This window comes from Schistocerca cancellata, chromosome 6 (assembly GCF_023864275.1).
Source record: "Schistocerca cancellata isolate TAMUIC-IGC-003103 chromosome 6, iqSchCanc2.1, whole genome shotgun sequence".
Classification (NCBI taxonomy): domain Eukaryota; kingdom Metazoa; phylum Arthropoda; class Insecta; order Orthoptera; family Acrididae; genus Schistocerca; species Schistocerca cancellata.
This window is the reverse complement of record NC_064631.1, coordinates 440,181,166-440,205,528: the sequence shown is the minus strand read 5'-3', so window position 1 is coordinate 440,205,528 and position 24,363 is coordinate 440,181,166. Positions and strand designations below refer to the sequence as shown.

Sequence of the window (24,363 nt, the reverse complement as noted above, 5' to 3'; positions counted from 1 at the left end):
TAATTTAGTTAGATGTGAATGTGTTGAGGTGAACTTCTTTAGCCAGAAATTTGCTATTTTATCATTTCCAGGGGCTTTCCAATTGTGAGTAGAATTAATTGCTTGGGTGACTTCATGTTGCAAAATTATCACTTCAGGCATCTGCGGTATCATCTTGTATGTGTCTATTTCTGCTTGTATCCACCATGCATGCCTGTTATGTTGTACCGGGTTTGACCATATGTTGCTCCAGAAGTGTTCCATGTCTGTTATGCTTGGTGGATTGTCTATTTTAATGTGTGTGTTATCTATTGTCTGGTAAAATTTCTTTTGGTTTGTGTTGAATGTTTGGATTTGTTTCCTTCTATTTTCACTTTTTTTTTGTATCTTCTAAGTCGTTTGGCCAATGCTTGTAATTTCTGCTTCTTTTGATCTACTTACTCTATTGCTTCTTGTTGTGAGATTTTACCTAACCTTTTTCGTTTTTTGTCTGATATTTCATTTCTTATAAATTGTGTTAGCTGTCCGATGTCTTTTCTCAGTTTTTCTATTCTGATCTGTAGCCTGTGTTGCCATGCTGGTTTTGTGGGTTTCTTCTGTGTGTTGGTTTGTTCTGATCTCTGCCTAGTGTGTATATTTAGTGTAGTGAGTGCTCCTTTATAAACCAGTAGTTGTAACTCTTCCATAGTTGTGTTTCATTTATTTTGTTGTGTATGATTGTGTTGATAGTTTTTATTGTTGTTTCGACTTGTGGGTTATTTGGCGGTCTATGCAAGAATGGTCTAATGTCTGTATTTGTGTCTTTGTATTCTATATATGTCGGCTGAAATTTCTCTTCTATGTCTAACATGTGTGTCACTTCGTGTTCTATTTGTGCTTGTTCTGGTGGCTGTCTTAAGATTTAGTTTTCCTCTGATTGTTTAACTGACGCATTTTGTTCTTTGTTTGTTTTCTCTGGGATGTTTGAGTCCATTACTGTATTTTCTTCTTCTTCTGATTGCACATTATTTTGTTTCAGTATTTGTTGTTCTTATTGTTTGATGTTTTCTAATTCTGACTGGGGTATCCTGTTATTTTTTTATTATTACCCGGATCTGATCAGCTAGTCGTTGTTCTGTTAAAAATTTTAATTCTGGGTATCTGGTAATAAATGTTGTGTATACTTGTGATCTGTATCCAGTTGTGTTGGTTCCTAGGTTTGTTGCTTGGTAATAAAGAACATGAGCTGTCGATTAACTTCATCTGACCATCTCATCCTCTGTCCTTGTTTTCCTTCTAGGGTGGCTGCAGGAAGCATATCCTGCAAAACACCTCTATTTTGATTTAAATCATTTTCCAGTTGGCTAGCAGTGTCGTTACCATTGTGGGCGGGCATAGGGTTCAAGCGTCGTCCCCGACCATGACGGCGCTTGTCAGAGGCTTCTTTAGTTCTGTCCTGAACCAAGTAATCACACTAAAAGGGGGGTTAGCCCTATTAGTGGTTTGTTCTTTTCGTCGCTTTTTATGACTGGCAGAACATATCGGAGGCCTATTCTTTTCCTGGGCCTCCATGGGGTTATTATTATTATTATTATTATTATTATTATTATTATTATTATTAGTCTATTACTGTCAGTTTTGAAGGACCAGTGATAGTGTAAACAATACATTAGTTATACTCAAGCTCCAGCAGGTCTCTGTTTCATTATATTTAGTACAGCCTGATTCCAGTAGAATTCTTACATCGATCAGAATAATCACATCGAAAAAAGGAAGGCACTTGTTCATAGTTGACTGTTCTGCTCTGGTTGTTTAGAAGAAATGTAGATGTAAATGTACATATATGTCTGTACTCTGAAAACCACTTGGAAGTGTGTGGCAGTGGGTATTTTCCATTGTACAAAATATTAGCATTTATTCCCATTCCATTCACATGTAGAGTGCAGAAGAAAGACCACTTACATGCCTCCCTCTGCGCTACAATTAGTCTAATCTTGTCTAGCCCATATTTCATGAATTGAAGCTGCCATTAGTTCCTTGTCTGAACTTGTTTAGTTGTATATAATTGCTCTTTTCTAACAAGCAGATATGAGATATAAGTATTGTTGGAGAATGATTGAATGTACAAACTGTTTCTTCACTTCGATGCTGTAAAGACAAAGTAATAATTCATTTTTGTGGCTCAGATATTGTCATGTAATGGTAAGTGATCTTGAAAATCACAATTCTATATAAAATATGTTATGTGGAAGTAAGTGATGTGTGGGACTCCTGTAGTCTGTGAATGCTGCAATCAATATTAAATTCTTTCAGATGAGGTGGGACCCCACTCGGCCTGCACCAACTTTGAAAGACTTTGACAGGAAGCTAGCAGATGCTGATTCCTATCTACAGATGGTCATTGACCAAGTACAGGTACTGTATGTAAAATCGAAGAATAATTTGTGATACGATAAATCAAAAAAACTTTTTTAGGGATTACAGAAAATGGAGAAAAAAAAGAGAAAGGTGAGGATTTAAGAAAGAGTGTCTAGTGAAGAACATAATTTGAAACCAGGTGAGATACAGGTCTTTCTCACTATTATCTATAACATTGATTTTTGCACTGTTGTAAGAACTAAACTGGGGCAGTACTTGTCAGTCCCACTTTGTAAAGGAACATTTAAATGTAGAGATGAGCTTTGGTACAATAATTTTAATTTCTTTGTCATCCATCTGTGTCCAGACGGTAACTTAAATCTTGGTGACTGCCTTCAAGTATGTCAAAATTTCTTTGGGGTTTGTGAGACTTCTTTTGATAAAATGCTGCTGCAGTCATCATAGAAGGTTTCATACATTGCTCCTTTGATACCCAGGTAGGATTTGTTTTGTGGCTCCTTTAGCCACTCTTTCTTTAACATTTTACTTACAGAGATTTTATATCACGGGGAATCCCTCCCATCATGAACTGTAGTGTTGGCAGATATCAGTCCAGTGCTTGGTGAGCTGTTATTCTAAGCTTATTTCAGCCACAGATCCACTACATACTCCTATCCAGAGGTACAAGTTTGAAATTCATTCATGTAATAACACTACTGCTTCTTCATCTTGTTTATGGAGCATATTGTTTTAGTTCAGCCTTGTATTTCAGTAATTATTGTCAAGGGTTTCCTACTATTGATTCTAGCTACTCATCAGAGAATTTGTTTAGAATTTTTTCACAAAATCCCTTACGTCCACCACCTACAAAGTTGTAAAAGTCAATGGATCTTGATTGTTAAGTCTCTTCCAATGATGGCAGTATGTATTGAGAACATACACGTTAGTGAATTGAGGTTTTCTTGGAATTTCTTTGATGCATTTGGGGATGAGTCTAATGGTCAGTGAAGGATCTAATTATTAGTTCATGCCCATCCTTAATGCTGACTCTTGTCCAGTCAATCTCGCTTGCAGCCTCCAATTTAACACATTGGATTTGGGTTGGTTTACTATGATAAAGATATCACCAGCATTTCTCATTAGGCTATCTGTTTGACAAGCACTTAGTTGCCCCAAAAATATCATAGCTGTCTATTTTGGGTTTTATTAGCTTTCTTTATCTAATATATGTGAACTTCACTGCTTTTTTTAGGAATGCTTTGAACTCTGGCACTTCGCTTTGAGTGCTTCAGGAGTTGATCTTCAGAACTATAATAGTCCCATCTGTGGGGGACATTCCTTTGGATCTTACGCTTGTACATCATCTCCTACAGCTACTGGCAGCTAGACTGAATGGAGACTTGTTTAATCATTAAAATAAAAAGTCACTTCTGTGCACCCCACCGAGAGCCAGCCACCTGGATAGCAGCCTCTGATATGTTGTTTAGCCCTGACCCAGTTAGAGAGGCCTACGATTCCGACGCTATAGCACAAAATCTTGAAAATTTCAACCCAGCTAGTCAAAACGGGGTGGGGGTGGAGGAGGGGGGGGGGGGGGGAATGAAAAAAGTTTGTCAATGTGCAGAGTTTTGCTGAACAAGACATCTGGATTATAGGTCTGTTTGTGTGAAATTTAATGCCATTCAGATTCTCCACTGAGCATTAGAAGGTAGAAATATGATATCAGTTATATTAATATAGACAGAAAATGCAGAGAAACTGATACCAGGACTAAGATAAATTTACAAAGATCAGTCGAATACACATTGTAGGTCGCAAAAATTAGATGAAATAGAAAAACATAAGTGGTACCTATAATCCTTTGAAATTATATCTCTAACCAGGTTTTGATTAAGAAGAAATTATTATGTTAAAAAATTACAGTCATAATCTGTAGAATATTCAAATGCCTGATGCAGCTGTAGGGCTCATATGAATTACATTAAGCACAGTGTTATACAACTTTTGAAAATATTAAAAATCCAGTAGATTTATTAAACTCCATCGCTATAGTAGTTTCTAGCAAATACAGATGACTCACAGGTTTCACTTGTCACTAGTAAGAATGATAATCCAACTTATTACTGCTCTTCATTTAAATAGCCACCAATCAGTTAATAGTGATGCACCTGCTGTGATACACTTTTTAAATATTACTTCTGTTACATTTGTTTATTGTAAAGGAATATGGTGAACCTTGATTCATGTCACAATAAAAGAAAAGTTGATAATTTTTCCTGTTCAGGTCCATATGATGTCAGTATTTTATTATTAGCGGATGTTCCTGTTGCATTTGCAGACATGTGATTAGTCTGGCATAACTATCCGTTTTTGTATGTAAAAATGTGGGAGAGGAAATGATTGTGGAGATAGTATTTGAATTCTACTACAGGTGTGAAATTGACGCTACTTACAAAATGTTATTTTATGAGAAAATATTGCAAATTCCACAGATGTACATTTAATAAAGGATGGTACAAACTCGAAGCCTACAGAAAAATTTTACCAGTACTGTTCTTTTTGGTCAGATTCATGACTCTTGATACATTAAATTTCCCAATAGCCCATCTGTGAATGGGAATTGTTGATGAGAAAGATGGCAGGAGATCTGAAGTAGGACTACATTAGAGATCTTGCTTGAGTGTCTCAACATTCCTGGCCACCAGGGCCCTTCCTTGTTTAAGCCTTTCTTTTTGTAACCCTCTTTCTAGTGCTCAAAGAATTGCGAAAAAAAAAAATCTGAAAGCTACTTAATATTTTTGAGCCTTATCCTTGTAGTTACCCCCTTTATTTCAGATACCCCAAGGAGAACTTACAAAAGTCAGTGAAATGAATGTGATGTTCTGATGATGGTGGAGGAGGAGGATGTGGAGGAGAGAGATGGCTTAAAATTTACTGGGTTATGTAAGATCACTCAACAACTTGCTTGAGAGATGTAATGCAAGAGCAACATAACGAGGAATTACGCCTATTTATTCAAAAGTAACAAAGTTTAAAAAATGAATGATTGAAGAAGTACTAAAAATAGTGCGACACAGTTGTCACAAAAATATAAAGAAAGGCATAGATTTATTTTCGTCAATGAAAAATATTATTGTCGGCATAGCTACATTTTCAGTTGATCCAGTGGAACTTGAGTCAGTAGTTTGTATAGTGATGTATTTGTCTTTACATTTGTGAACATATACCCTTCCATTAAATTAAGTGTATCACATATGTACTTAATGATATGAATATAATAGAGGGAAACATTCCACGTGGGGAAAAAAATATATAAAAACAAAGATGATGTGACTTACCAAACGAAAGCGCTGGCACGTTGATACACACACAAACAAACACAAACATACATATGTTTGTGTGTCTATCGACGTGCCAGTGCTTTTGTTTGGTAAGTCACATATGTACTTAATATATTTAACGTGCAATGTACACAATTTTTCATTTGTACCAGCCAGCAGATCAGCTCACACACAAACCTGTAACTTGTGACTTGAGGAGAACAACCTAAGTTACATTCCCATTTTCATGCTCCTTTTCAATTAAAAAACATTGCTTTCTACAGTAATTTTGGTTGCACCTGTTTTTGTAAAGGATGGGGATCAGACACCTAATATAAAGTGTGCTTCATATGCAGTTAGTTAACTTTTTCAAAAGTTAGTTGGTTAATGTATATGAATTTAAGTGGGAAACATGGGTAGAAACCATGACAAGTACTTTCACAATGAATCAACAGTTGCCAGCAGTTATTTAGTAAAAATCATTAATAATTAGTCAATTGGTGCACATTGGTTTGAAGTAATAGTAATGCAAGAAAGATAATAAGTTATTGAAAAATAGAAGTGCCTAAAACAAAATAAGTCCAGCTATTCTCCTGCTTTGTGAGAGACATAACTTTCACCCATGTGAAACAGAGTACTATTTTCCTTCCACTTGTAACTGCTACATTTCATCATCTGACTTATTTTCTTTCAGGCCTTGGAACAGCGTACGCTACCTCAACATCCACCGGCATCAGCTACAGCACTGGCTAGGTGTAATAGAGCTAGAGACCATGCAAATGTGAGTGCACAGCAGAAAGATATCAACAGCAATATTTGGAAGTAGTGCCTACTTTTTGCGATTCCAAAGTACGTGAATCCCCGTCTCTTTGGCGGTAGCACAAGACACACATGGTGGTTCGTTTATCAACATACACAGCCCAGTAATTTTCTGATGACTATTATATTTACACTAAAATGAATTCTTCCTGCCTCCCACAACATTATACAAGTTTTCTTGGCATGATGGATTAGCGATATGCTTCCAAGTATACAGTCCAGTTGTTCTATGTTATGAACATCATTTCCGTGACCAACCTAGTCATGTTCTTCAGGTACTGTGATGTATGTTCTTATGTGTTCTCATTGCCACACTGGATTAGTTTTCGAAATATTGCGCATAAAATTGAAGTAGTGATCCAGTTGAATGCCCAAAGTGTGTAATTAAGATTACACAACTTCCGCATTCTCAACATTGCTACATTATTTTGGATGTAAAAAAAAATAGTGCTAACTTCCATCTTCAGATTATTTGTTATATGTTAAATACATTTTTGCAGCATATTTTGGAACTGTAATGTTACGAATGAAGTATACATAGAGAAAGAAAGATATTTTGTTTAATACCAAAGCTGCTATTGATTTCATGGTTGACTAGTCTCGTGCTTTCGCCCTTTCTTCCTTTTTTCTTCCTTTTTTTTAATTTTTCTTTCTTTCTTTTTTCCTTTCTTTCTTTTTTCCTTTCTTTCTTTTTCCCTTTCTTGCTTTTTCCCTTTCTTGCTTTTTCCCTTTCTTGCTTTTTCCCTTTCTTGCTTTGTCCCTTTCTTGCTTTTTTTGTCCCTTTCTTGCTTTTTTTTGTCCCTTTCTTGCTTTTTTTTGTCCCTTTCTTGCTTTTTTTTGTCCCTTTCTTGCTTTTTTTTTGTCCCTTTCTTGCTTTTTTTTGTCCCTTTCTTGCTTTTTTTGTCCCTTTCTTGCTTTTTTTTTGTCCCTTTCTTGCTTTTTTTTTTGTCCCTTTCTTGCTTTTTTTTGTCCCTTTCTTGCTTTTTTTTGTCCCTTTCTTGCTTTTTTTTGTCCCTTTCTTGCTTTTTTTTGTCCCTTTCTTGCTTTTTTTCCCCCTTTCTTGCTTTTTTTTCCCTCTCTCTCTCTCTCTCTCTCTCTCTCTCTCTCTCTCTCTCTCTCTCTCTCTCTCTCTCTCTCTCCCTTCCTCTTTCTTAGAAACCTTTTTTCAATTTGTTTTCAAATTTTACTTCGCTGTATGTCAGACATTTCATATCCCCGGGTAAGTGATCAAAAATTTCAACTGCAGTATTGTGCATTCCTTTCTGTGTTACAGAGAACCTTAATGTGGAGCAGTGAATATCATTTTTCCTTTTGGTGTCTTAATTATGTACATAACTGTTTTGTTTGAACTTCAGTGGATTATTTACAACAAACCTCACAAAAGAATAAATATACTGTGAGTAGTCAGAACTCCCAACTTCATAAAGAGTCCACAATTGTAGTTACACTTTATTTTATTATGTTAGTGTAAGTGCATAATCTATATTTTGATTAATTGTGGTACCTTCATTATCAAGCATGATGTGACGATGTAAGTAGAACTGTCCACACCAGACATAAGCTACATACAAAATATGTATGAAGTTACCATATATCTTAGATATATATCTGAGATAGCTAGATGATACTGCCATGAGGAAATTAGTGACTTTCAACAACAGTTTAACCATATGAACACTAGCATAACAACAGCATTAACTTCCTCGACCTAATTGTAATGAATGTGGACTTTCTACATACTTTCGTTATCTTCTGCGTATCCACAACTACAGGTATCATCATTCATAGTAGTAAAAAGAAATTAAATACAAAACACAAAAGTGTTAAAGACGAAACCACACTGACAATGACTGAAACAAAAAGAAAGATAAATTTGCAGTACACCCATACAGGAGACATGTATCAGAATAAACAGTACACTAATGAAAGCAAACATCAAAATAGGGTTCTATACAAAAACCACATTAGGAACCAACTTCATTCATAAAATAGGTAAAACTCAATTATGCAACCACTCTAGTGTTTCCAAAACCTAATGCAACAAATGTAATAAAGCTTACATTGTACAGACAGAGGCAGAACATTTAAAATGTAAATCATGCACATACATCAACTTAGTACAGTAAAGTGTAACTACAATTGTGATACCCGTTAATGCAGGTCTGAAATACATTAAAATGCAATGACATAAACAGAACTGTCCACACCTACTAAATATGTAAGTAGTTACGATATGAATCATATTGTCAATGATACCTTTTTTTCTTAATCCACTTCTGATGTGTCCACTCATAAATAATTTTGTTCTCTATAATAGGCAACTTGTGAAAAGTGGTAAAACCCAAAACAAGTCAGCCAGGAAATAAATAACAGCTATGGTATTAAAAAAAGTCTTCTCTTCAGCATTTGAGAGCTGCAAGATGTGTCATACATAGAGATTTGCCTCGTATTGCCATCTAGTGCACACAGTTCCAAACGATTTGTCAACTCCATCTACCCAAGTCACAGTCATTGTATTTTATTACATGAAACATGTGAATTTTCCATTATGTTTCTAATAGCAGTTAAAAGTATTGATACTAAATGTTCAGAAAATGAATAATTCACCATTGACTGGCTTCTTGTTACAGTAGAGCACCAATTAACCGAAAGTTGATCAACTGAACAAACATTTAAACTGAACTTTCATTCGCTCATGCTTACCCTTTCCCCACCTCCCTCCGCGCTATCCCTACAGTGTTCATCCCTCATCCACCATAACAGTAACGCAGAGGTTACCTTCAATAGTAAAAATTTACTCTCGTTTATGAGCAATTCTGTAAACTTTGCCACGTAAAGTAAACCTGCAGTGTAAAATGCATAAACATAACTGTGTTGTCCTTTCCATAAGAGATAAATTTAAGATTAATAAAAGATTGGAAGAAGATGGATCTGCAAACAAGCTATATAATGAGTACAAAGTTTTTAAGTTGACAGTTACAGATAAAAAAAAGACAAGCATCACAATGAATATGATTAAGAAGACGTTCAAGAATGGATGAGCGTTGATGATGCAGATCCAGTGCGCAAAATCATCCAGGATAGCAAAATTGAAAATCCTGTCACTGACGCTGGCAGTATTTCAAATAGTGGTTCAGAAAATGAAGCTGAAAATATACTGGCTGCTTCTGAAACATTTAAATGTTCAGATACTGCCTTGCGGTGGTTTGAGGCTCAAGGTGAAAGCAACCGGTATCAAATTCCTGTCCTGAAAAAAGTGGGTGACTTAGCTGCTTGTAAGCAGGTAGACTTGCTAAGATAGACCAAAATTAGGGATTGTTTAAGTGTTAATTCTGTGTACATGCGAAATGCATGTGTGTTACATGTTGTTTATTTACTAGACTGTACTACATACTTTCCTACTGTACTTAACTTTATAATAATAATAATAATAATAATAATAATAATAATAATAATAAGGTATACATGTTATTATTGTTATACAGTGTGAACATTAATAAAACTAACAAACTGCAGGGACTGATTCCTGACAGGAAATGGAGGATAAAAGGCTCTATGAACAAATGTCTAGAAATGAATCATTGCCACCATTGATGGCATTAATGAATGAAAGTTCATCTGACCACATGATGTGTGTTCCTTGTGTGTTGCAGGCTATGTGATTGACACAGCATACTATAAGCAGCAGATGGTCTGGTATTCATGGGAACAAGCCAAGATGGTGTTTGTGTATGTCCAAGCAGATGGAAATGGTCGAGAGGCAGCATGACTACACCAAAACAAGTACCCTCACAGACACCAACAACATAACACAACATTTCAAGCCCTTTTTGGGTGTTAGTGTAATCATGGGTCCTTTCAGACAGATGAATGTGCAGAGAGGTGGCTAACTGTATGTACACCTGATTTGGAGGACTGGGTTCTATAGGATACTAGATGAACCCTATTACAAGTTCTAGGCAAATGGCCCACCAGTATCGCGTAAGCCAGAGTACAATTACAGATGTCCTGCACGACAACTGCTAGTATACCTATCACCTGCATTCCCACGGAAACTACTGTGAACATCTTGCAATGCAGCTCTGTTGTGTTCTGGGAAGATTTGTTGTCATTGCATGCACACTGTCCCTTTCCGGACACACATTCATAGGTCCTTCTTTTCCTTCTTTCCTCTATTTCGAGTCGGGAATCCATCCCTACAGTCTGTCGGTTTTATTGAGTTCACCCTGTATGTAGTGTTATTGGTATACAAATGTATACACTTCATTTATCCAAATAAACTGGTTTTCCTAAAACCCGTGTCCCTCAGTTTGGATAATCGCTGCTCTAATGTATTTTCATACTATCGAAAGTTTCATTTATTTTGTTAGGTGACAATAATACAAATTACCTGGCAATGGGAAAAACGTTTGGATCTAGCCCTCTGTTGTTCCATGACTCTTCGATTTTATGTATTTATATAGCGTGATTCTGTCACTCTTTACCAGTCCTATTTCTCAAAAATAGCTTTCCTAAAGGTCTTTGGGTAAAATAAGTTTTCAGCAAGCCATAAAGGATTTGTTGCACTTCATATAACACAAAGGCTGAGGGAGGCAAGGTCATTCCCAGATTTTTAACTGGGAAAATAATGCAAAAGTTCTACCATTGAGTAGAGTGCTTACTGTGTGCGTCTTTACTGTCTCGTAAGTTATTTGCCACACTCAGATACCATCCAACCCAGAAGAGGTGAGTGAGAATGGTTGATGGTGTTATTTGCATGTTCTTCCTCTTCTTTTTGCCATCCACTGTCTAACATGAGATGTTTTGCTAAAAATAAAGGCAATATGAAATTTTGTAGTAATGTTTCCCTTTCATTTTTTTATTTGTGGAGTAGTAGCTTATTCTAACAAAGGGGCATTTGAAATGCGTATAGTGCTCAGAAAAAAGTCAACAGGGTTGGATATAGATGAGCAAAGAATGACATGTTTTTCAGCAGTATTTACTGTAACACAACAGTAGCCAGATCGTATGAACCCAAAATTGTTATAATCATACCGGCAGCTATTTTTCAGGTGGCAGAAGTTGAGAGCATCATAGCATTTGAAATTGATTCTATAGAATAATGTTAAAAGTTGTGTGTACAGACTGTTAAGGTAAGAAATGAAGTGATTCCCCAGATAACTGGCGAGTAGAGGAACATACTGAGAAGGGGACAATGTGATAGGACATGTGTTATAATCGAGGAATAAGCTGTAAAGAGGAAAAGGCTGCAGAGCATAAAAATGGTAGGGGAAAACGGGTTGGAATATATCCAGCAAATAGTTGAGATTAAAGAGGTAAACATTATTCTTCCTGCACTAAACCTTGACTTAAATATACATTATATGATCAAAAATGTACGAACCTACTAGTGAACATTAATATGTGGTATGTCCACCCTTCAACTGCATGACGACTTCAGTGAAATCGACATTGTAACTCATCCCAAAGGTGTTTCATTGGGTTCACTTTGGCTCTGGCAGGCAAGTCCATTTCAGGAAATTTTTTGTCAACAGACTATTGCCTCACAGATGATGCTTCGTGATAGGGTGCATTGTCATACTGATACAGTAACCATCATCTCTGAATGGTCATTCTACTATATGCAGTACATAGTGTTGTAAAATTTGTTTCTTATACTACTGCATTTAGCATTTTCTTTAAGTGCAATAAGGGTCCACATCCTAACTATGAAAAATAGACCCGTACAATAACAAAGTCACCTCTGTACTTCACTTTGGCACTACACAGTATGGCAGGTGATATTTTCCATGCATTAGTCAAACCCAAATCCTTTCATTGGGTAGCTACAGAGTATAGCATAATTCATCAGTCCAAACAATTAATTTCCAGTCATCCACTGAGCAATGGCTTCACTGTTCACACTGACTATATAAGTGTGTGGCTGATGAGGAGCTGCTTGACCATTTTACCCCAGTCTTTGTAACTCCCTGTGCACAGTCATTGTCCCAATCATACTGCTAGTACCGCTTTGGAACTCTCAAGTGATTCCTTCCACTGATAAGTGATTTTTTTACATTCACCCTCCACAATGCCCAGCAGTCCCTACTGTCAGTACATGGTCTTAATTTAGCTGTGGTTGTTCCTTCACATTTCCACTTCACAGTTACATCACCAAAAGCTAGCTTGGGCAGATTTAGAAGTGTTGAAATGTCGCTGATGGATTTGTCAGGTAACATCCAATGGCTAGTCCATGTCCAGAGTCAATAAGCTCTCCTGATTAAACCAGTTTGCTGTTAGTGCCTTTCCTCAGAGAACGCAGTACTCCCCGCCTCCTTTTATTCTTGCAGGTCCACCTCTGATGGCATCTGTTGGTCAATTTCACATTACATAGAAATGTCTGAGCACTTTTGATCATATACTGTGTCTTCTCCATTTATAATTAGAAATCAGCAAGAGTATCTCAGAATGTTTTTGTCATTGCACATGCACACACATCACGTAAGTTTGCCCCCCCCCCCCCCCTCCTCCCCGCCCCTCCGCCGTGAATGGATACAATAACATAACGCCCCTCTATAATCATATTGACATAAGTATTTATTCAAAGCATGTTTTGTGTAAAAATACAAATAGAGAGAGAGAGAGAGAGAGAGAGAGAGAGAGAGAAAGAGAGAGAGAGAGAGAGAGAGAGAGAGAGAGAGAGAGAGAGAGTGAAATATAGAAAGTATGGAAAGCATGTGTACAACAGCAATTAAATTCTGTGCCTGTTTTACTATTTGAGGTGTAATCCCATGTTTTTGTAACTGTAAAGTTCGTTTTTGTGTAGTCTGTAGCACAGTTGTCATTTATTTTCAACAGACAGTGATCACCTCAGTAGGAGTCAGCCTCTATTGGTGACAAGTCAGAAGGGTAGCAAGTTGCATATTTATGTTTCTCTCTGTGCTTCCATAGTTCACTTGTTAAGTTAGTTACGTAACACTACTGGCCAATAAAATTGCTACACCAAGAAGAAATGCAGATGATAAACGGGTATTCATTGAACAAATATATTATACTAGAACTAACATGTGATGATATTTTCACGGAATTTGGGTGCGTAGAGCCTGAAAAATCAGTACCCAGAACAACCACCTCTGGCCACAATAATGGCCTTGATATACCTGGGCATTGAGTCAAACAGAGCTTGGATGGCGTGTACAGGTACAGCTGCCCATGCAGCTTCAACACGATACCACAGTTCATCAAGAGTACTGACTGGCATATTGTGACGAGCCAGTTGCTCGACCACCATTGACCAGATGTTTTCAATTGGCGAGATATCTGGAGAATGTGCTAGCCAGGGCAGCAGTCGAACATTTTCTGTATCCAGAAAGGCCCGTACAGGACCTGCAACATGCTGTCATGGATTATCCCTGCTGAAATGTAGGGTTTCACGGGAATCGAATGAAGGGTAGAGCCACGGGTCGTAACACATCTGAAATGTAACGTCCACTGTTCAAAGTCGTGTCAATGCGAACAAGAGGTGACCGAGACGTGTAACCAATGGTACCCCATACCATCACGCCGGGTGATAAGCCAGTATGGCCATGACGAATACACGCTTCCAATGTGCGTTCACCGCGATGTCGCCAAACACAGATGCGACCATCGTGACGCTGTAAACAGAACCTGGATTCATCCGAAAAAATGACGTTTTGCCATTCGTGCACCCTGGTTGGTTGTTGAGTACACCATCGCTGGCGCTCCTGTCTGTGATGCAGCGTCAAGGGTAACCGCAGCCATGGCCTCCGAGCTGATAGTCCATGCTGCTGCAAACGTCATCGAACTGTTCGTGCAGATGGTTGTTGTCTTGCAAATCTCCCCATCTGTTGACTCAGGGATCGAGACGTGGCTGCATGATCCGTTACAGCCATACGGATATGATGCCTGTCATCTCGACTGCTAGTGATACGAGGTCGTTGGGATCCAGCACGATGTTCGGTATTACCCTCCTGAACCCACCGATTCCATGTTCTGCTAACAGTCATTGGATCTCAACCAATGTGAGCAGCAATGTCACGATACGATAAACCGCAATTGCGATAGGCTACAATCCGACCTTTATCAAAGACGGAAACATGATGGTACGCATTTCTCCTCCTTACACGAAGCATCACAACGACGTTTTACCAGGCAACGCCGGTCAACTGTTGTTTGTGTATGAGAAATCGCTTGAAACTTTCCATACATTATAGGTATCGCCACCGGCACCAACCTTGTGTGAATGTTCTGAAAAGCCAATCATTTGCATATCACAGTGTCTTCTTCCTGTCGGTTAAATTTCGCGTCTGTAGCACGTCATCTTCATGGGGTAGCAATTTTAATGGCAAGTAGTGTAGAATGGATAGGATACAAGCATGCTATGTCTGGACACATCAGGAGGTAGTCACAGTTCACAAACAGCTGAAGCCAATTTTGGCTAGGATCAGCTATCTCGGAGTGTTCAGGTGCCAAGAATCTGATGTGTTGCATGTAATGCCTCAGGTGTTGGTTCTTTGACCACAGGCTCTGCTTCTTTGGCACCTTTTAGTGGACCCCTGTGGAGTATCCACCGTCAAAGCATGGTGAGTGGTGATTGGTGAAGTATTCACTTCATTTGAGGCAGTGTGGCAGCTGGCCATCTGGCCTTGCCCGTACACTCTGTGAGTGAACAGATGGTTGCTCCTTTAGCAGGATCTGAGTAGGCACACATTTGGAGGGGTTTAAGAAAGTGAATACCAGGGGTATCATCTGAGATATGGAGGAGGCCCCACATGTGGATGTGAAGCATGCAGGGTGCCATAGTCTGCAAGCAGTGGCTCACATCAACCCTCCCCCCCCCCCTCCCTTTTCCTTCCTTTGTTTCTGCTCTTCTCTCATTCCTCTGCTTCGATGTTTGAGGTTTCTGTTTTTCTTCTTCCTCCCTGTGCACTCCTGAAGGCTGGCCCACGCATCTGACACATAGCACGTGACTGGGTAATGTGTAATTCCCAGCCCCTGGTCAACAGGTTGGGTTCGCACGTACCCCCTGACACAGGCCAGGCCCAGGGAGGGTGATTGCCTGAGGTGCAACCTTCTCGAATTGCCAATTGGTCCCTCTGTCAGCTGTTCGGGAGGTGTGACCTGAAGTGTGAACAATCACCTAAGGTGGGTGTGACCCCTTGTGGAGGGAGCCCCCAGTTGGAAGGAGCGTACCATTGGAAACACTGGCAATCCTGGGAGACTTTCTTGCAATGAGTCAATCACCTTCCCAGTCAACGTCTACAAAATGTAAACGTAATGAGGCTAATGATCCAGAGACCCTTCCCGCTGCACCACGCTTCCTCATGGTCTCGCATACTGAAGACGGTCAGTCCTTTGCCACGGTCAATCCGTTTATTATTCAGAAAGGTGCTGATGCAATTGCCAGTTCTGTTAAATCCTGCTCTCCTCAAGCATAACTACTCCTTGCTGCCTTGCTTCTCCACGGCTACCCTGTTCATGTCAAGGCCCATGGAACTTTGAATTCTTCCCATGGTGTAATTTAAACAAGGCTACTTGATAGTCGTAACTGAGGCTGAAATCCAATCTTACCCCTCTGATCAGCGTGTCATTGCCGTCCATGGTGTAATGTAAAAGGTAGATTCCTCCATAGTGCTCATCCGCAGGCTGTGAAATTATCAGAGTCTGGCTTTACATTCAGAACCCGCTGCACTGCTACCAGTTCATCGTATCAACCACACCAGAACATCTTGTCAATACCCAGCCAAATATGTAACCTATGTTAGGGATGCACATGAGGACAATTGTCTGCCTCCTTCTCTCCAGGTGAAGGGAAAAGTGCGTTACCCAGTTGCTTGAGGGGTTAGTGGCTAGTCGCAAACCCTGTGTTCTCCCATCTAGAATCTATAATTCCATTTTTGTTACCCCTTGCTCCATGAAGGACATGGTCACGCAGATATGTGACCTCAAATTCCACTCTGAGGTTGTGAAATCGCCCATTGTCAAGGTAGCCTCGCCATCCCCCTGTCCAGCTGTGCAACAACCAGTCAAACTCTTGCCTCAAGGAGAGAAGCCACCAGCTACCCAACTGGTAGGCTGGAGGGGGACAGGAGAAGTACTCCCATGTAGACATCCTCCATCCCTCCAGCCAAACCACACCTGAGTCTTCCTCTAACTGGAAAGGCTCAAACAAGTCCACCAAAGGCAAACAATCTTCTCCTTCACCAACTTGAAGATCCTCTTCAACAGTGTCGCCACATGGTACCTTAGCCCAGCTGGCCACCATATCGCCAGCATGCACCACCAACCATTTTTTCAGCATTTGACTCCATGGACTGACTGCACAAGCAAGCTGATGCTTCTGTGGACCCCATAGAGCAGGATACTCCTGCTTCTGTGCCCTGTAGTAGCAACTCTACACTGGCTGTCATTAGGCAGGCGCTGGTTTGCATCAGGATGTTTAAATCGCACAATTGGCTGTGATGCATGATGGGAATTAGTATGTGAATGTTGATTGGTTTAGTGACGAAGCCCACTTTCATTTGGATGAGTTCATCAATCAGCAAAATTGGCCTATTTTGGGGACTGATAATCCACATTTCGTTATCGAAAAGTCTCTTCGCTCTCAACAGGTGACTGTGAAGTGCAGTGTCCAGTCATGGAATAATCTGTGTGATTACTGGCACGGTGACTAATGAACGCTTTGTGAAGGTTTTGGAAGATGATTTTGTCCCCATTATCCAAAGTGACCCTGATTCCAACAAGATGTGGCTCGGTTGGCCACCATATTTTCCCGATCTGAACACACACAACTCCTTTTCGTGGGGCTATATTAAAGACAAGGTGTACAGCTGTAACCCCAAAACCATTGCTGTGCTGGAAACAGCCATTCAGGAGCTCATCGACAACATCGATGTTCCAACACTTCAGTGGGTCGTGCAGAATTTCACTCCTCGTCTGCGCCATATTGCCGCCAATGATGGCAGGCATACCTAAATCCAAATATCTGTAACGACATTTACATGTTGAATAAAGTGTGTGCATGCCGTAGTTTGCAACTAACTTACATTTTTTTTCGTGTAGTTCACTAATTGTTACCCTGTCAGTAAAGTGATATGAGGAACAGTTACTAATAAAAAATTTAGTAAATAGGCAAATTTCTTCACTACTGATTTGCAGATGAAATGCTGTCAGTATGATAAAAAATGTACAATAACAATATGACCTGTAAAAATCCATTTCAACAAGTAGTGTAATGCCAAGTGAGCAATGGAACAAAATGGACATGTTATAGTCTTTAGGTCCAAATTAAAATAAAAAAAAAATCTAGGAACTTTGTATGATGATTTACAGAAATAAATAAAGAGCAAAAAAGAGGACACACAGATGTTGTAACATGCCTGGATAAATAAAGGTATACATTGTATTTCACACAAGGTGGAGTTAAAAAAATGGACTATATATTTGTACTGTTGTTGTTTTTGCTGCTGCTGCTGTAGTTGTTCTACATCATTACCAGAGACAAGTATGTCACACATTAAACAAAAATTATTTCTTGGTGACTCTTGCCTTCTACACCAAATTTTTAAAAAATCTAAATATGGACTGTTACATTCCATTCCATTGCATTATAGTTTACAAAATTGTTTCAGAAATGAAGTATCAGTTCCAAAATAAACAGCATCATTGTAAGCAGTGTATAAAGGTTTCTGGCAAAATGATGATACTCTTTGTCTCAGTTTAATGATTTTCTCAAATGACTGAATTTAATTAACAATGTGGATCACTATGTAATTGGTAATGGTTTCAGGTACTTATGAAGTTCTAATAAACAAAACAGATTAATAATATCATTGCAAGTCCATACAGAAGATCTATGTAGTTTTAACCAATCAATAATTACAATAGTAAACCACATTATATAGAGACACATGCAGTTGTGTTCTTGAGTAGTAATAACTTGTGTTATGGCACAAAATTTCCATTATAGTAACAAAATTAAAAATTCACACAAAAGAAAATGCTTTCCTAACAATTTGAAAAAATACACAGATTGAAGCAACTATGTAATTATTACTAAAATTAGGACTCGCACATGGCAGTGCAAACATGTGACAGCACATAGACTCTTTCCATAGAGATTTCACCACACAGCATTGGAAAAAAGATGATTACAATCATCCTTTTATAGTGATATTTGTACATAAACAGTTCATGAGGCTACACTGGTATTCCACACAAGGACACTGCTACTAAATACTGAACAACCACACAGCATCAAAATGATAAGGTGGTTATTTTCTTAATTTTACCCCAAAAATGGCATTTGGCTGAACACTCAAAAGAACACGATTTATCGGCAGCACTGAGAAAACACGAGTCATCACATAAAATAAATTTTTCATTGGGAGTGCCGTAAAATTGTTCTTAAGAGGACACTCCTGATGATTTTTATGGTGGTATTGAAGGGCTGACGCAACAGTGCTCCACTGGGTGCTGATGGTTAATGAAGATCCTGGTTCTGCATGGCAGCAAGCAATGATTTGTTATGGGCCTTTCCATAATGTAGTCTCCCACATCGCAAATTCGTGAATGTCAAGAGGTAACAAAGAAACCTAAATTCACTAGTTAGTGTTCACATCTACTTGTGAGCAAGCCTGCACATGCCTTTTGTATTCGTTGTGAAGGAGTTTATTAGAAATCTTGCTCCTAAGACTGTATAATACAGGGCATCACTTTCAAACTTCCTACATTTCAGAGGCTCAGAAAAAAAAATAGTGAAATTACAGAATATGCTAGAGCATCTCAAAGAATTTACATTCCCACATCAGATTTGCCAACCACGGTCAGTAGAGTGCAGTATGCAGTATGGTTGCATGAAGTGAAAATGTCAACTCCCCAGCAGCACACACAAGCTGTAGTGTGTTTTGCAGAAACAAAATCACCAATAATTGTGCAAAGCAATTACTGTAGGTTGTATGGATGTGATTCACCTAATGTGATAAAAATTAAGGAATGGTATTGTAAGTATTGGGGAACTCCAAGAGTTCTGAATCATTCTGGCAGTGCATGTCATACTGTTTTGGAAGAGACAATGGAGGATATCAGACAAGTGTTTCTCGGAATCCCACAAAGTGAACTCGGCAGGTATCAAGGCAATTTAATGTACCCCGAGCAACACTGCATCTTATAATACACCAGTGTCTTTGACTGTACGATTACAAAGTGAAAATTCTGCAACATCAGGTGCTGAATGACAAACCATGCCGACAAAAATTTGTCACAGATGCGCTGCAATGCATTGATTTGAATGTCAGCTTCCTGAAAAGACATCTTTTTCTCAGATGAGGCAACGTGTCAAGCATGAGAAATGGTTAATTGTCATAATGTTCGGGTTTGGGGCTTGCAGTGTCCATATGCTATCACTGAACATGGTCATTATAGCCTTAAACTGAATGTCTGCAATGGGCTGATGCACATCAGGATTGTTGGACTGTTGTTCTTTGCAGAAAAAATAGTGAATGAGAGTGTATCTGGACATGTTGGAGCAGTTTGTATACTCTCTGATACAAGACTTGCAACCCAAAAGCATCTTTCAACAAGATGGAGCTCCACCAAAGTGATCAGTGGCTGGGGTGGGGTGGGGTGGGGGTTGAGTCAGTGAGACAGATAGAGGGAGAGAAAGGCAGGAAGAGGGGGTGAGTGGTGGCTTGGAGGAAGACAGCCAGTTGGGTGGCAAGGAATAAGGGAAGGATGAGTGTCAGGTGGAAATGTGATGCACGGCTGTCGGAGCCAGTGAGGAGCAGCACACAGTGAAGATGACACGGATAGGTAAATTGGGAGGGGGTGATGGAGAGAGGAAGTGGAAGCTGTTGGGTGAGGACGGGGGAACAGTTGGTTAATGGAGAATGAGGCCAGGATGGTTTGGGGAACAAAGGATGTGTTGCAAGGGTATCAGTGTAGTTCAGAAAAGCTGGTGGCGGAGGAGAGGATCCAAATGGCCCGTGTCGTGAAGCAGCCATTGAAATTGAGCATATAGTGCTCAGCTGTATGTTGTGCCATTGGGTGGTGTACTTTGTTCTTGGTCACAGTGTGGCAATGACTATTCATTCTGGTGGACAGATAGTTTGCATACTGATATGAACAGCTGTGCAGTGATTGTAGCTGATTGGTAAATGACTGCTCTCACAGTTGGTCAGGCCTCTGATGGGATAGGATAAGCCTGTGGCAGGACTGGAATAGACTATGTTGGTTGGTTGGGTAGATTGGTCAAGTCTTACATCTGGTTCTTCCACATGGATATGAACCCTGTGGTAAGGGGTTGGGAGTGGGAGTGGCTAGGGATGGACTACGATATTGTGAAATTGGGTGGGCAACAAAACAAGGCTTTCAGAGAGGGAGGGATCTTGAATAGAATGTCTATGATTTCAGAGCATGATGATAAATTACCAAAGCTAGGTCAGTTGTTCCAGTCCAGGGTGCTTCTGGATGACAACAGGAAACTCTGTAATGGCTGTTGCTTCAGGGGTGATGGGAGGATTAGGCATGTGTGAGGATAAGTCATGGGAAATCAGTTAGCGGAATAGGTTTGGGGGTTAGTACCTCTCTGTGGAGGTCCATGAGACTTTCTGCATACTGGGCAGTGGAGTTCCCGTCACTGCAGATACACTGTACATGGTTAGAAAGGCTGTAAAAGAGAAATTTTTTGGTGTGGAAGGCATAGCAGCTGTTGAAATGTGAGTGCTGGTTGATGGTTAGTGGGTTTAATATGGACAGAGATGTGGATGGAGCCGTCAGAGGGGTGGTCAATGTGCAGTAGGCAGCGTGTTAGGTGAGGAGGACCAGGTGAAGCAGATGGGAGAGAAGGTATTGAGGGTAGTGTATCTTGGTCCTAAGTTATGATCATGAAAGCATTATCAGTGAACCAGAACCCAAACAAACCCAGGAGCCTGCTTCTTTGCCACCAGGTCCTCTGACTGCATGTAGGTCCCTGGTGCAACCTATTATTGAGTACTGCTTGAGTATTTGGGATCCGAACCAGGTCAGATTGAAGGAAGACATTGAAGCAATGCAGAGGCGGGTGGCTAGATTTGTAACAAGTAGGTTCAAACAAAATGTAAGTGTTACGGAGATGCTGTTGGAGCTCAAATGGGGAATCCCTGGAGGGAAAGCAACACTATTGAGAAAATTTAGAGAACCGCCATTTGAAGCTGACTGCCAAACGATTCTACTACCACCAATATACATGGCACGTGAGGACCACAAAAGTAACATACGAGAAATTAGGGCCAATACCGAGACGTACAGACAGTCATTTCTCCCTCGCTCTGTTCTTGAGTGGAAGACAAGGAGAAATGACAAGTAGTGGTACAGGGCAGCTTCCACTGTATGGCGACTTGTGGATTATCTATGTAGATGTAGGTGTAGAGTGGAACTGTAGCCAACCTAATTTCAACTTTGAATTTTGCCTCTCCCAGATCATATGACAGAATACCATTGAAGTGTCCCACCTCCCCCTCTCCCCCCTCCAAATCCCACCTATAACAACCACCTGGTAACCTCCAGTGAATTTCTTGCCTACGACTTGGCCCCACTGTCCTTACCAAGCTCCCTCCCTAATGACACTAACCCTTCAGCAGAAAAAGCGGCAGTCTCTTTTTTTTGGGGGGGGGGGAGGAGGGAGGGAGAGGGGTGTCATCAGTCTTCTGGTTGGTTTGATGCGACCCGCCACGAATTTCTATCCTGTGTCTACCTCTTCATCTCAGAGTAGCACTTGCAAACTATGTCCTCAATTATTTGCTGGGTGTATTCCAATCACTGCCTTCCTCTACAGTTTTTGCCCTCTACAGCTCCCTCTAGTACCATGGAAGTCATTCCCTAATGTCCTAACAGATGTCCTATCATCCTGTCCCTTTTCCTTATGTGTTTTCCACATATTTCTTTCCTCTCTGATTCAACGCAGAACCTCCTCATTCCTTGCCTTATCAGACCACTTAATTTTCAACATCCACATGTAGCATCCCATCTCAAATATTTCCCCCCTGCGGGTGTGGGGGGTAAGAATAGGCCCGAGGTATTCATGTGGTAAGAGGTGACTAAAAGGAGTTTCACATGTTTCGGCCTTTATGTGATGGTCCCTTCTAGGGTTTGACCTCCTTTTTTCTAAAGAATAAGCCAATTGGGGGAAGTGTGCCTTACATAGTTCATTGTGTCCATGGTTCATTGAGATTTTTAGCCCACTTTCTCCTCGTTGCATTGCAGTCCCGCCCATTCTCCATGTACTGGGCAAGGACACCTTCCTGGGTGCATTTTCCACCATGCACTATGCAGTGTCACTTTCTACATTGATGATAAACATGGTCTTCTTTGCACCTTATATCCAGCACAGTAGCCAGTCTGTTGTGGTGGGGCCGCCATGTACCCTGTTGGTTGTAGCCCCCCTGATCACACAGGGATTGTTCTGCTGATGCCTGTGCCGTTAACTCCCCACATATGCCAAGGGGTAGGTGCCCATCCCCCTGGGGCATCAGGACTCCCGGCAATGGCCATCCTGCCAGGTGGCCTTTGCTGCGGCTGGGTGGCACCTGTGGGGAGGTCGGAGTGGGTGGCATCAGGGCGGATGATGCACAATGAAGCATAGTCCATCATCTCTTGCTGGTGGTGAAACACCAACAGTCTCTAAGCGTTCAGGAGCTCAATTCAATGCATAGAGGTATGACCCCAAATTGTTTGCCTCCGTGGCCACACCATGGAAGGAATGTCAGGCTAAGGATGGCAGCGGATCTTATTCACCCTGGTACCTTGTATGTTCGAGAGCCGAGGCGGAATCTTTCATGATGATGAAGCCTCAGTATTTTGTTGAGAAGTTAGGGGACAAGTCTGTGGAGGTGGAGGGCTCGTTCAATATGACATCTGGGTCAGTCTTGATCAAAACAGTATCCTCTGCCCATTCATGGGCGTCACTCGCTTGTGACAAGCTGGATGATGTTTCTGTAACCATCACGCCCCATAAGTGCTTAAATATGGTCCAGGGTATTATATTTCACAGGGACCTTCTCTTGCAGTCTGAAGACGAGCTGCGCGCCAATTTAGAGTGGTGAGGTGTACATTTCGCCGGCATGTCCACCGGGGTCTGAGGGATAGTCAGTTTGCCACCGGTGCCTTCATCTTGGACTCCGAGGGTGATACATTGCCCGATAAGGTGAAGGTGATCGTCTACTGGTATGATGTAAAGCCCTATATCCCTCCCCCAATGTGGTGCTTTAAATGCTGGAAGTTTGGCCATTGTCTTCCAGCTGTACTTCCAGCATCACACATCAAACATTGTGGACACCCATCACATCCTAATACTCCATGTGCCCCGCCTCCCATCTGTGTCAGCTGGGGAGAGCACCATTTGCCTTGCTCGCCAGACTGCAGGATTCTCCAGAAAGAAAGGAAAATCATGGAGTACAAGACCCTGGACCGACTGACCTACACTGAGGCTAAGTGAAAATTTGAATCTCTGCATCTTGTGTGTATGACTTTGTCTTACGCCGCTGCTACAACAGTTCTGGCACCATCAGCTCCACCAACCCCATTCATCCCTCAGAGCCGGAAGACTACACCTGCCCTCTCTATGGTGGGGGGCATTTCCCTCCCTGTTGCTCCTGCACCACCTACTTTGGGAGCAACACCCCCCAACCATTGGGGACGTCTGTCCCCACTTCTAAGCCGGAATAGCATAAGTCTTCTTTGGCTTCTCTTGCTAGGAAGGGGGGGGGGGGGTCCCTTGTGTCATGCCCTTCCCAGGTTTCTGCTAGTGGGAAAGGTGACACCCACCACACCCACCAGTGGCTGAAGAGCCAAAAAGCAGCTGGTTGTAGGGGATCACACTTGTCCTCAGTCCCGGAGACTGAGCCAGTGAAGTCCTCCCAGCCAGGGAAACCCA

At 40.7% G+C, this 24,363-nt stretch overlaps 1 protein-coding gene across 1 annotated transcript in view; it reads left to right on the top strand.

Annotated features, from left to right (window-relative positions):
• The window catches only part of LOC126190687 (oxysterol-binding protein-related protein 9-like), a 528,891-nt gene that overhangs the window by 209,406 nt on the left and 295,122 nt on the right, over nt 1-24,363 (top strand). Inside the window, 2 exon segments of the mRNA XM_049931146.1 lie at nt 2,272-2,373; nt 6,331-6,417. Of these exon segments, the coding sequence (XP_049787103.1) occupies nt 2,272-2,373; nt 6,331-6,417 (189 nt within the window).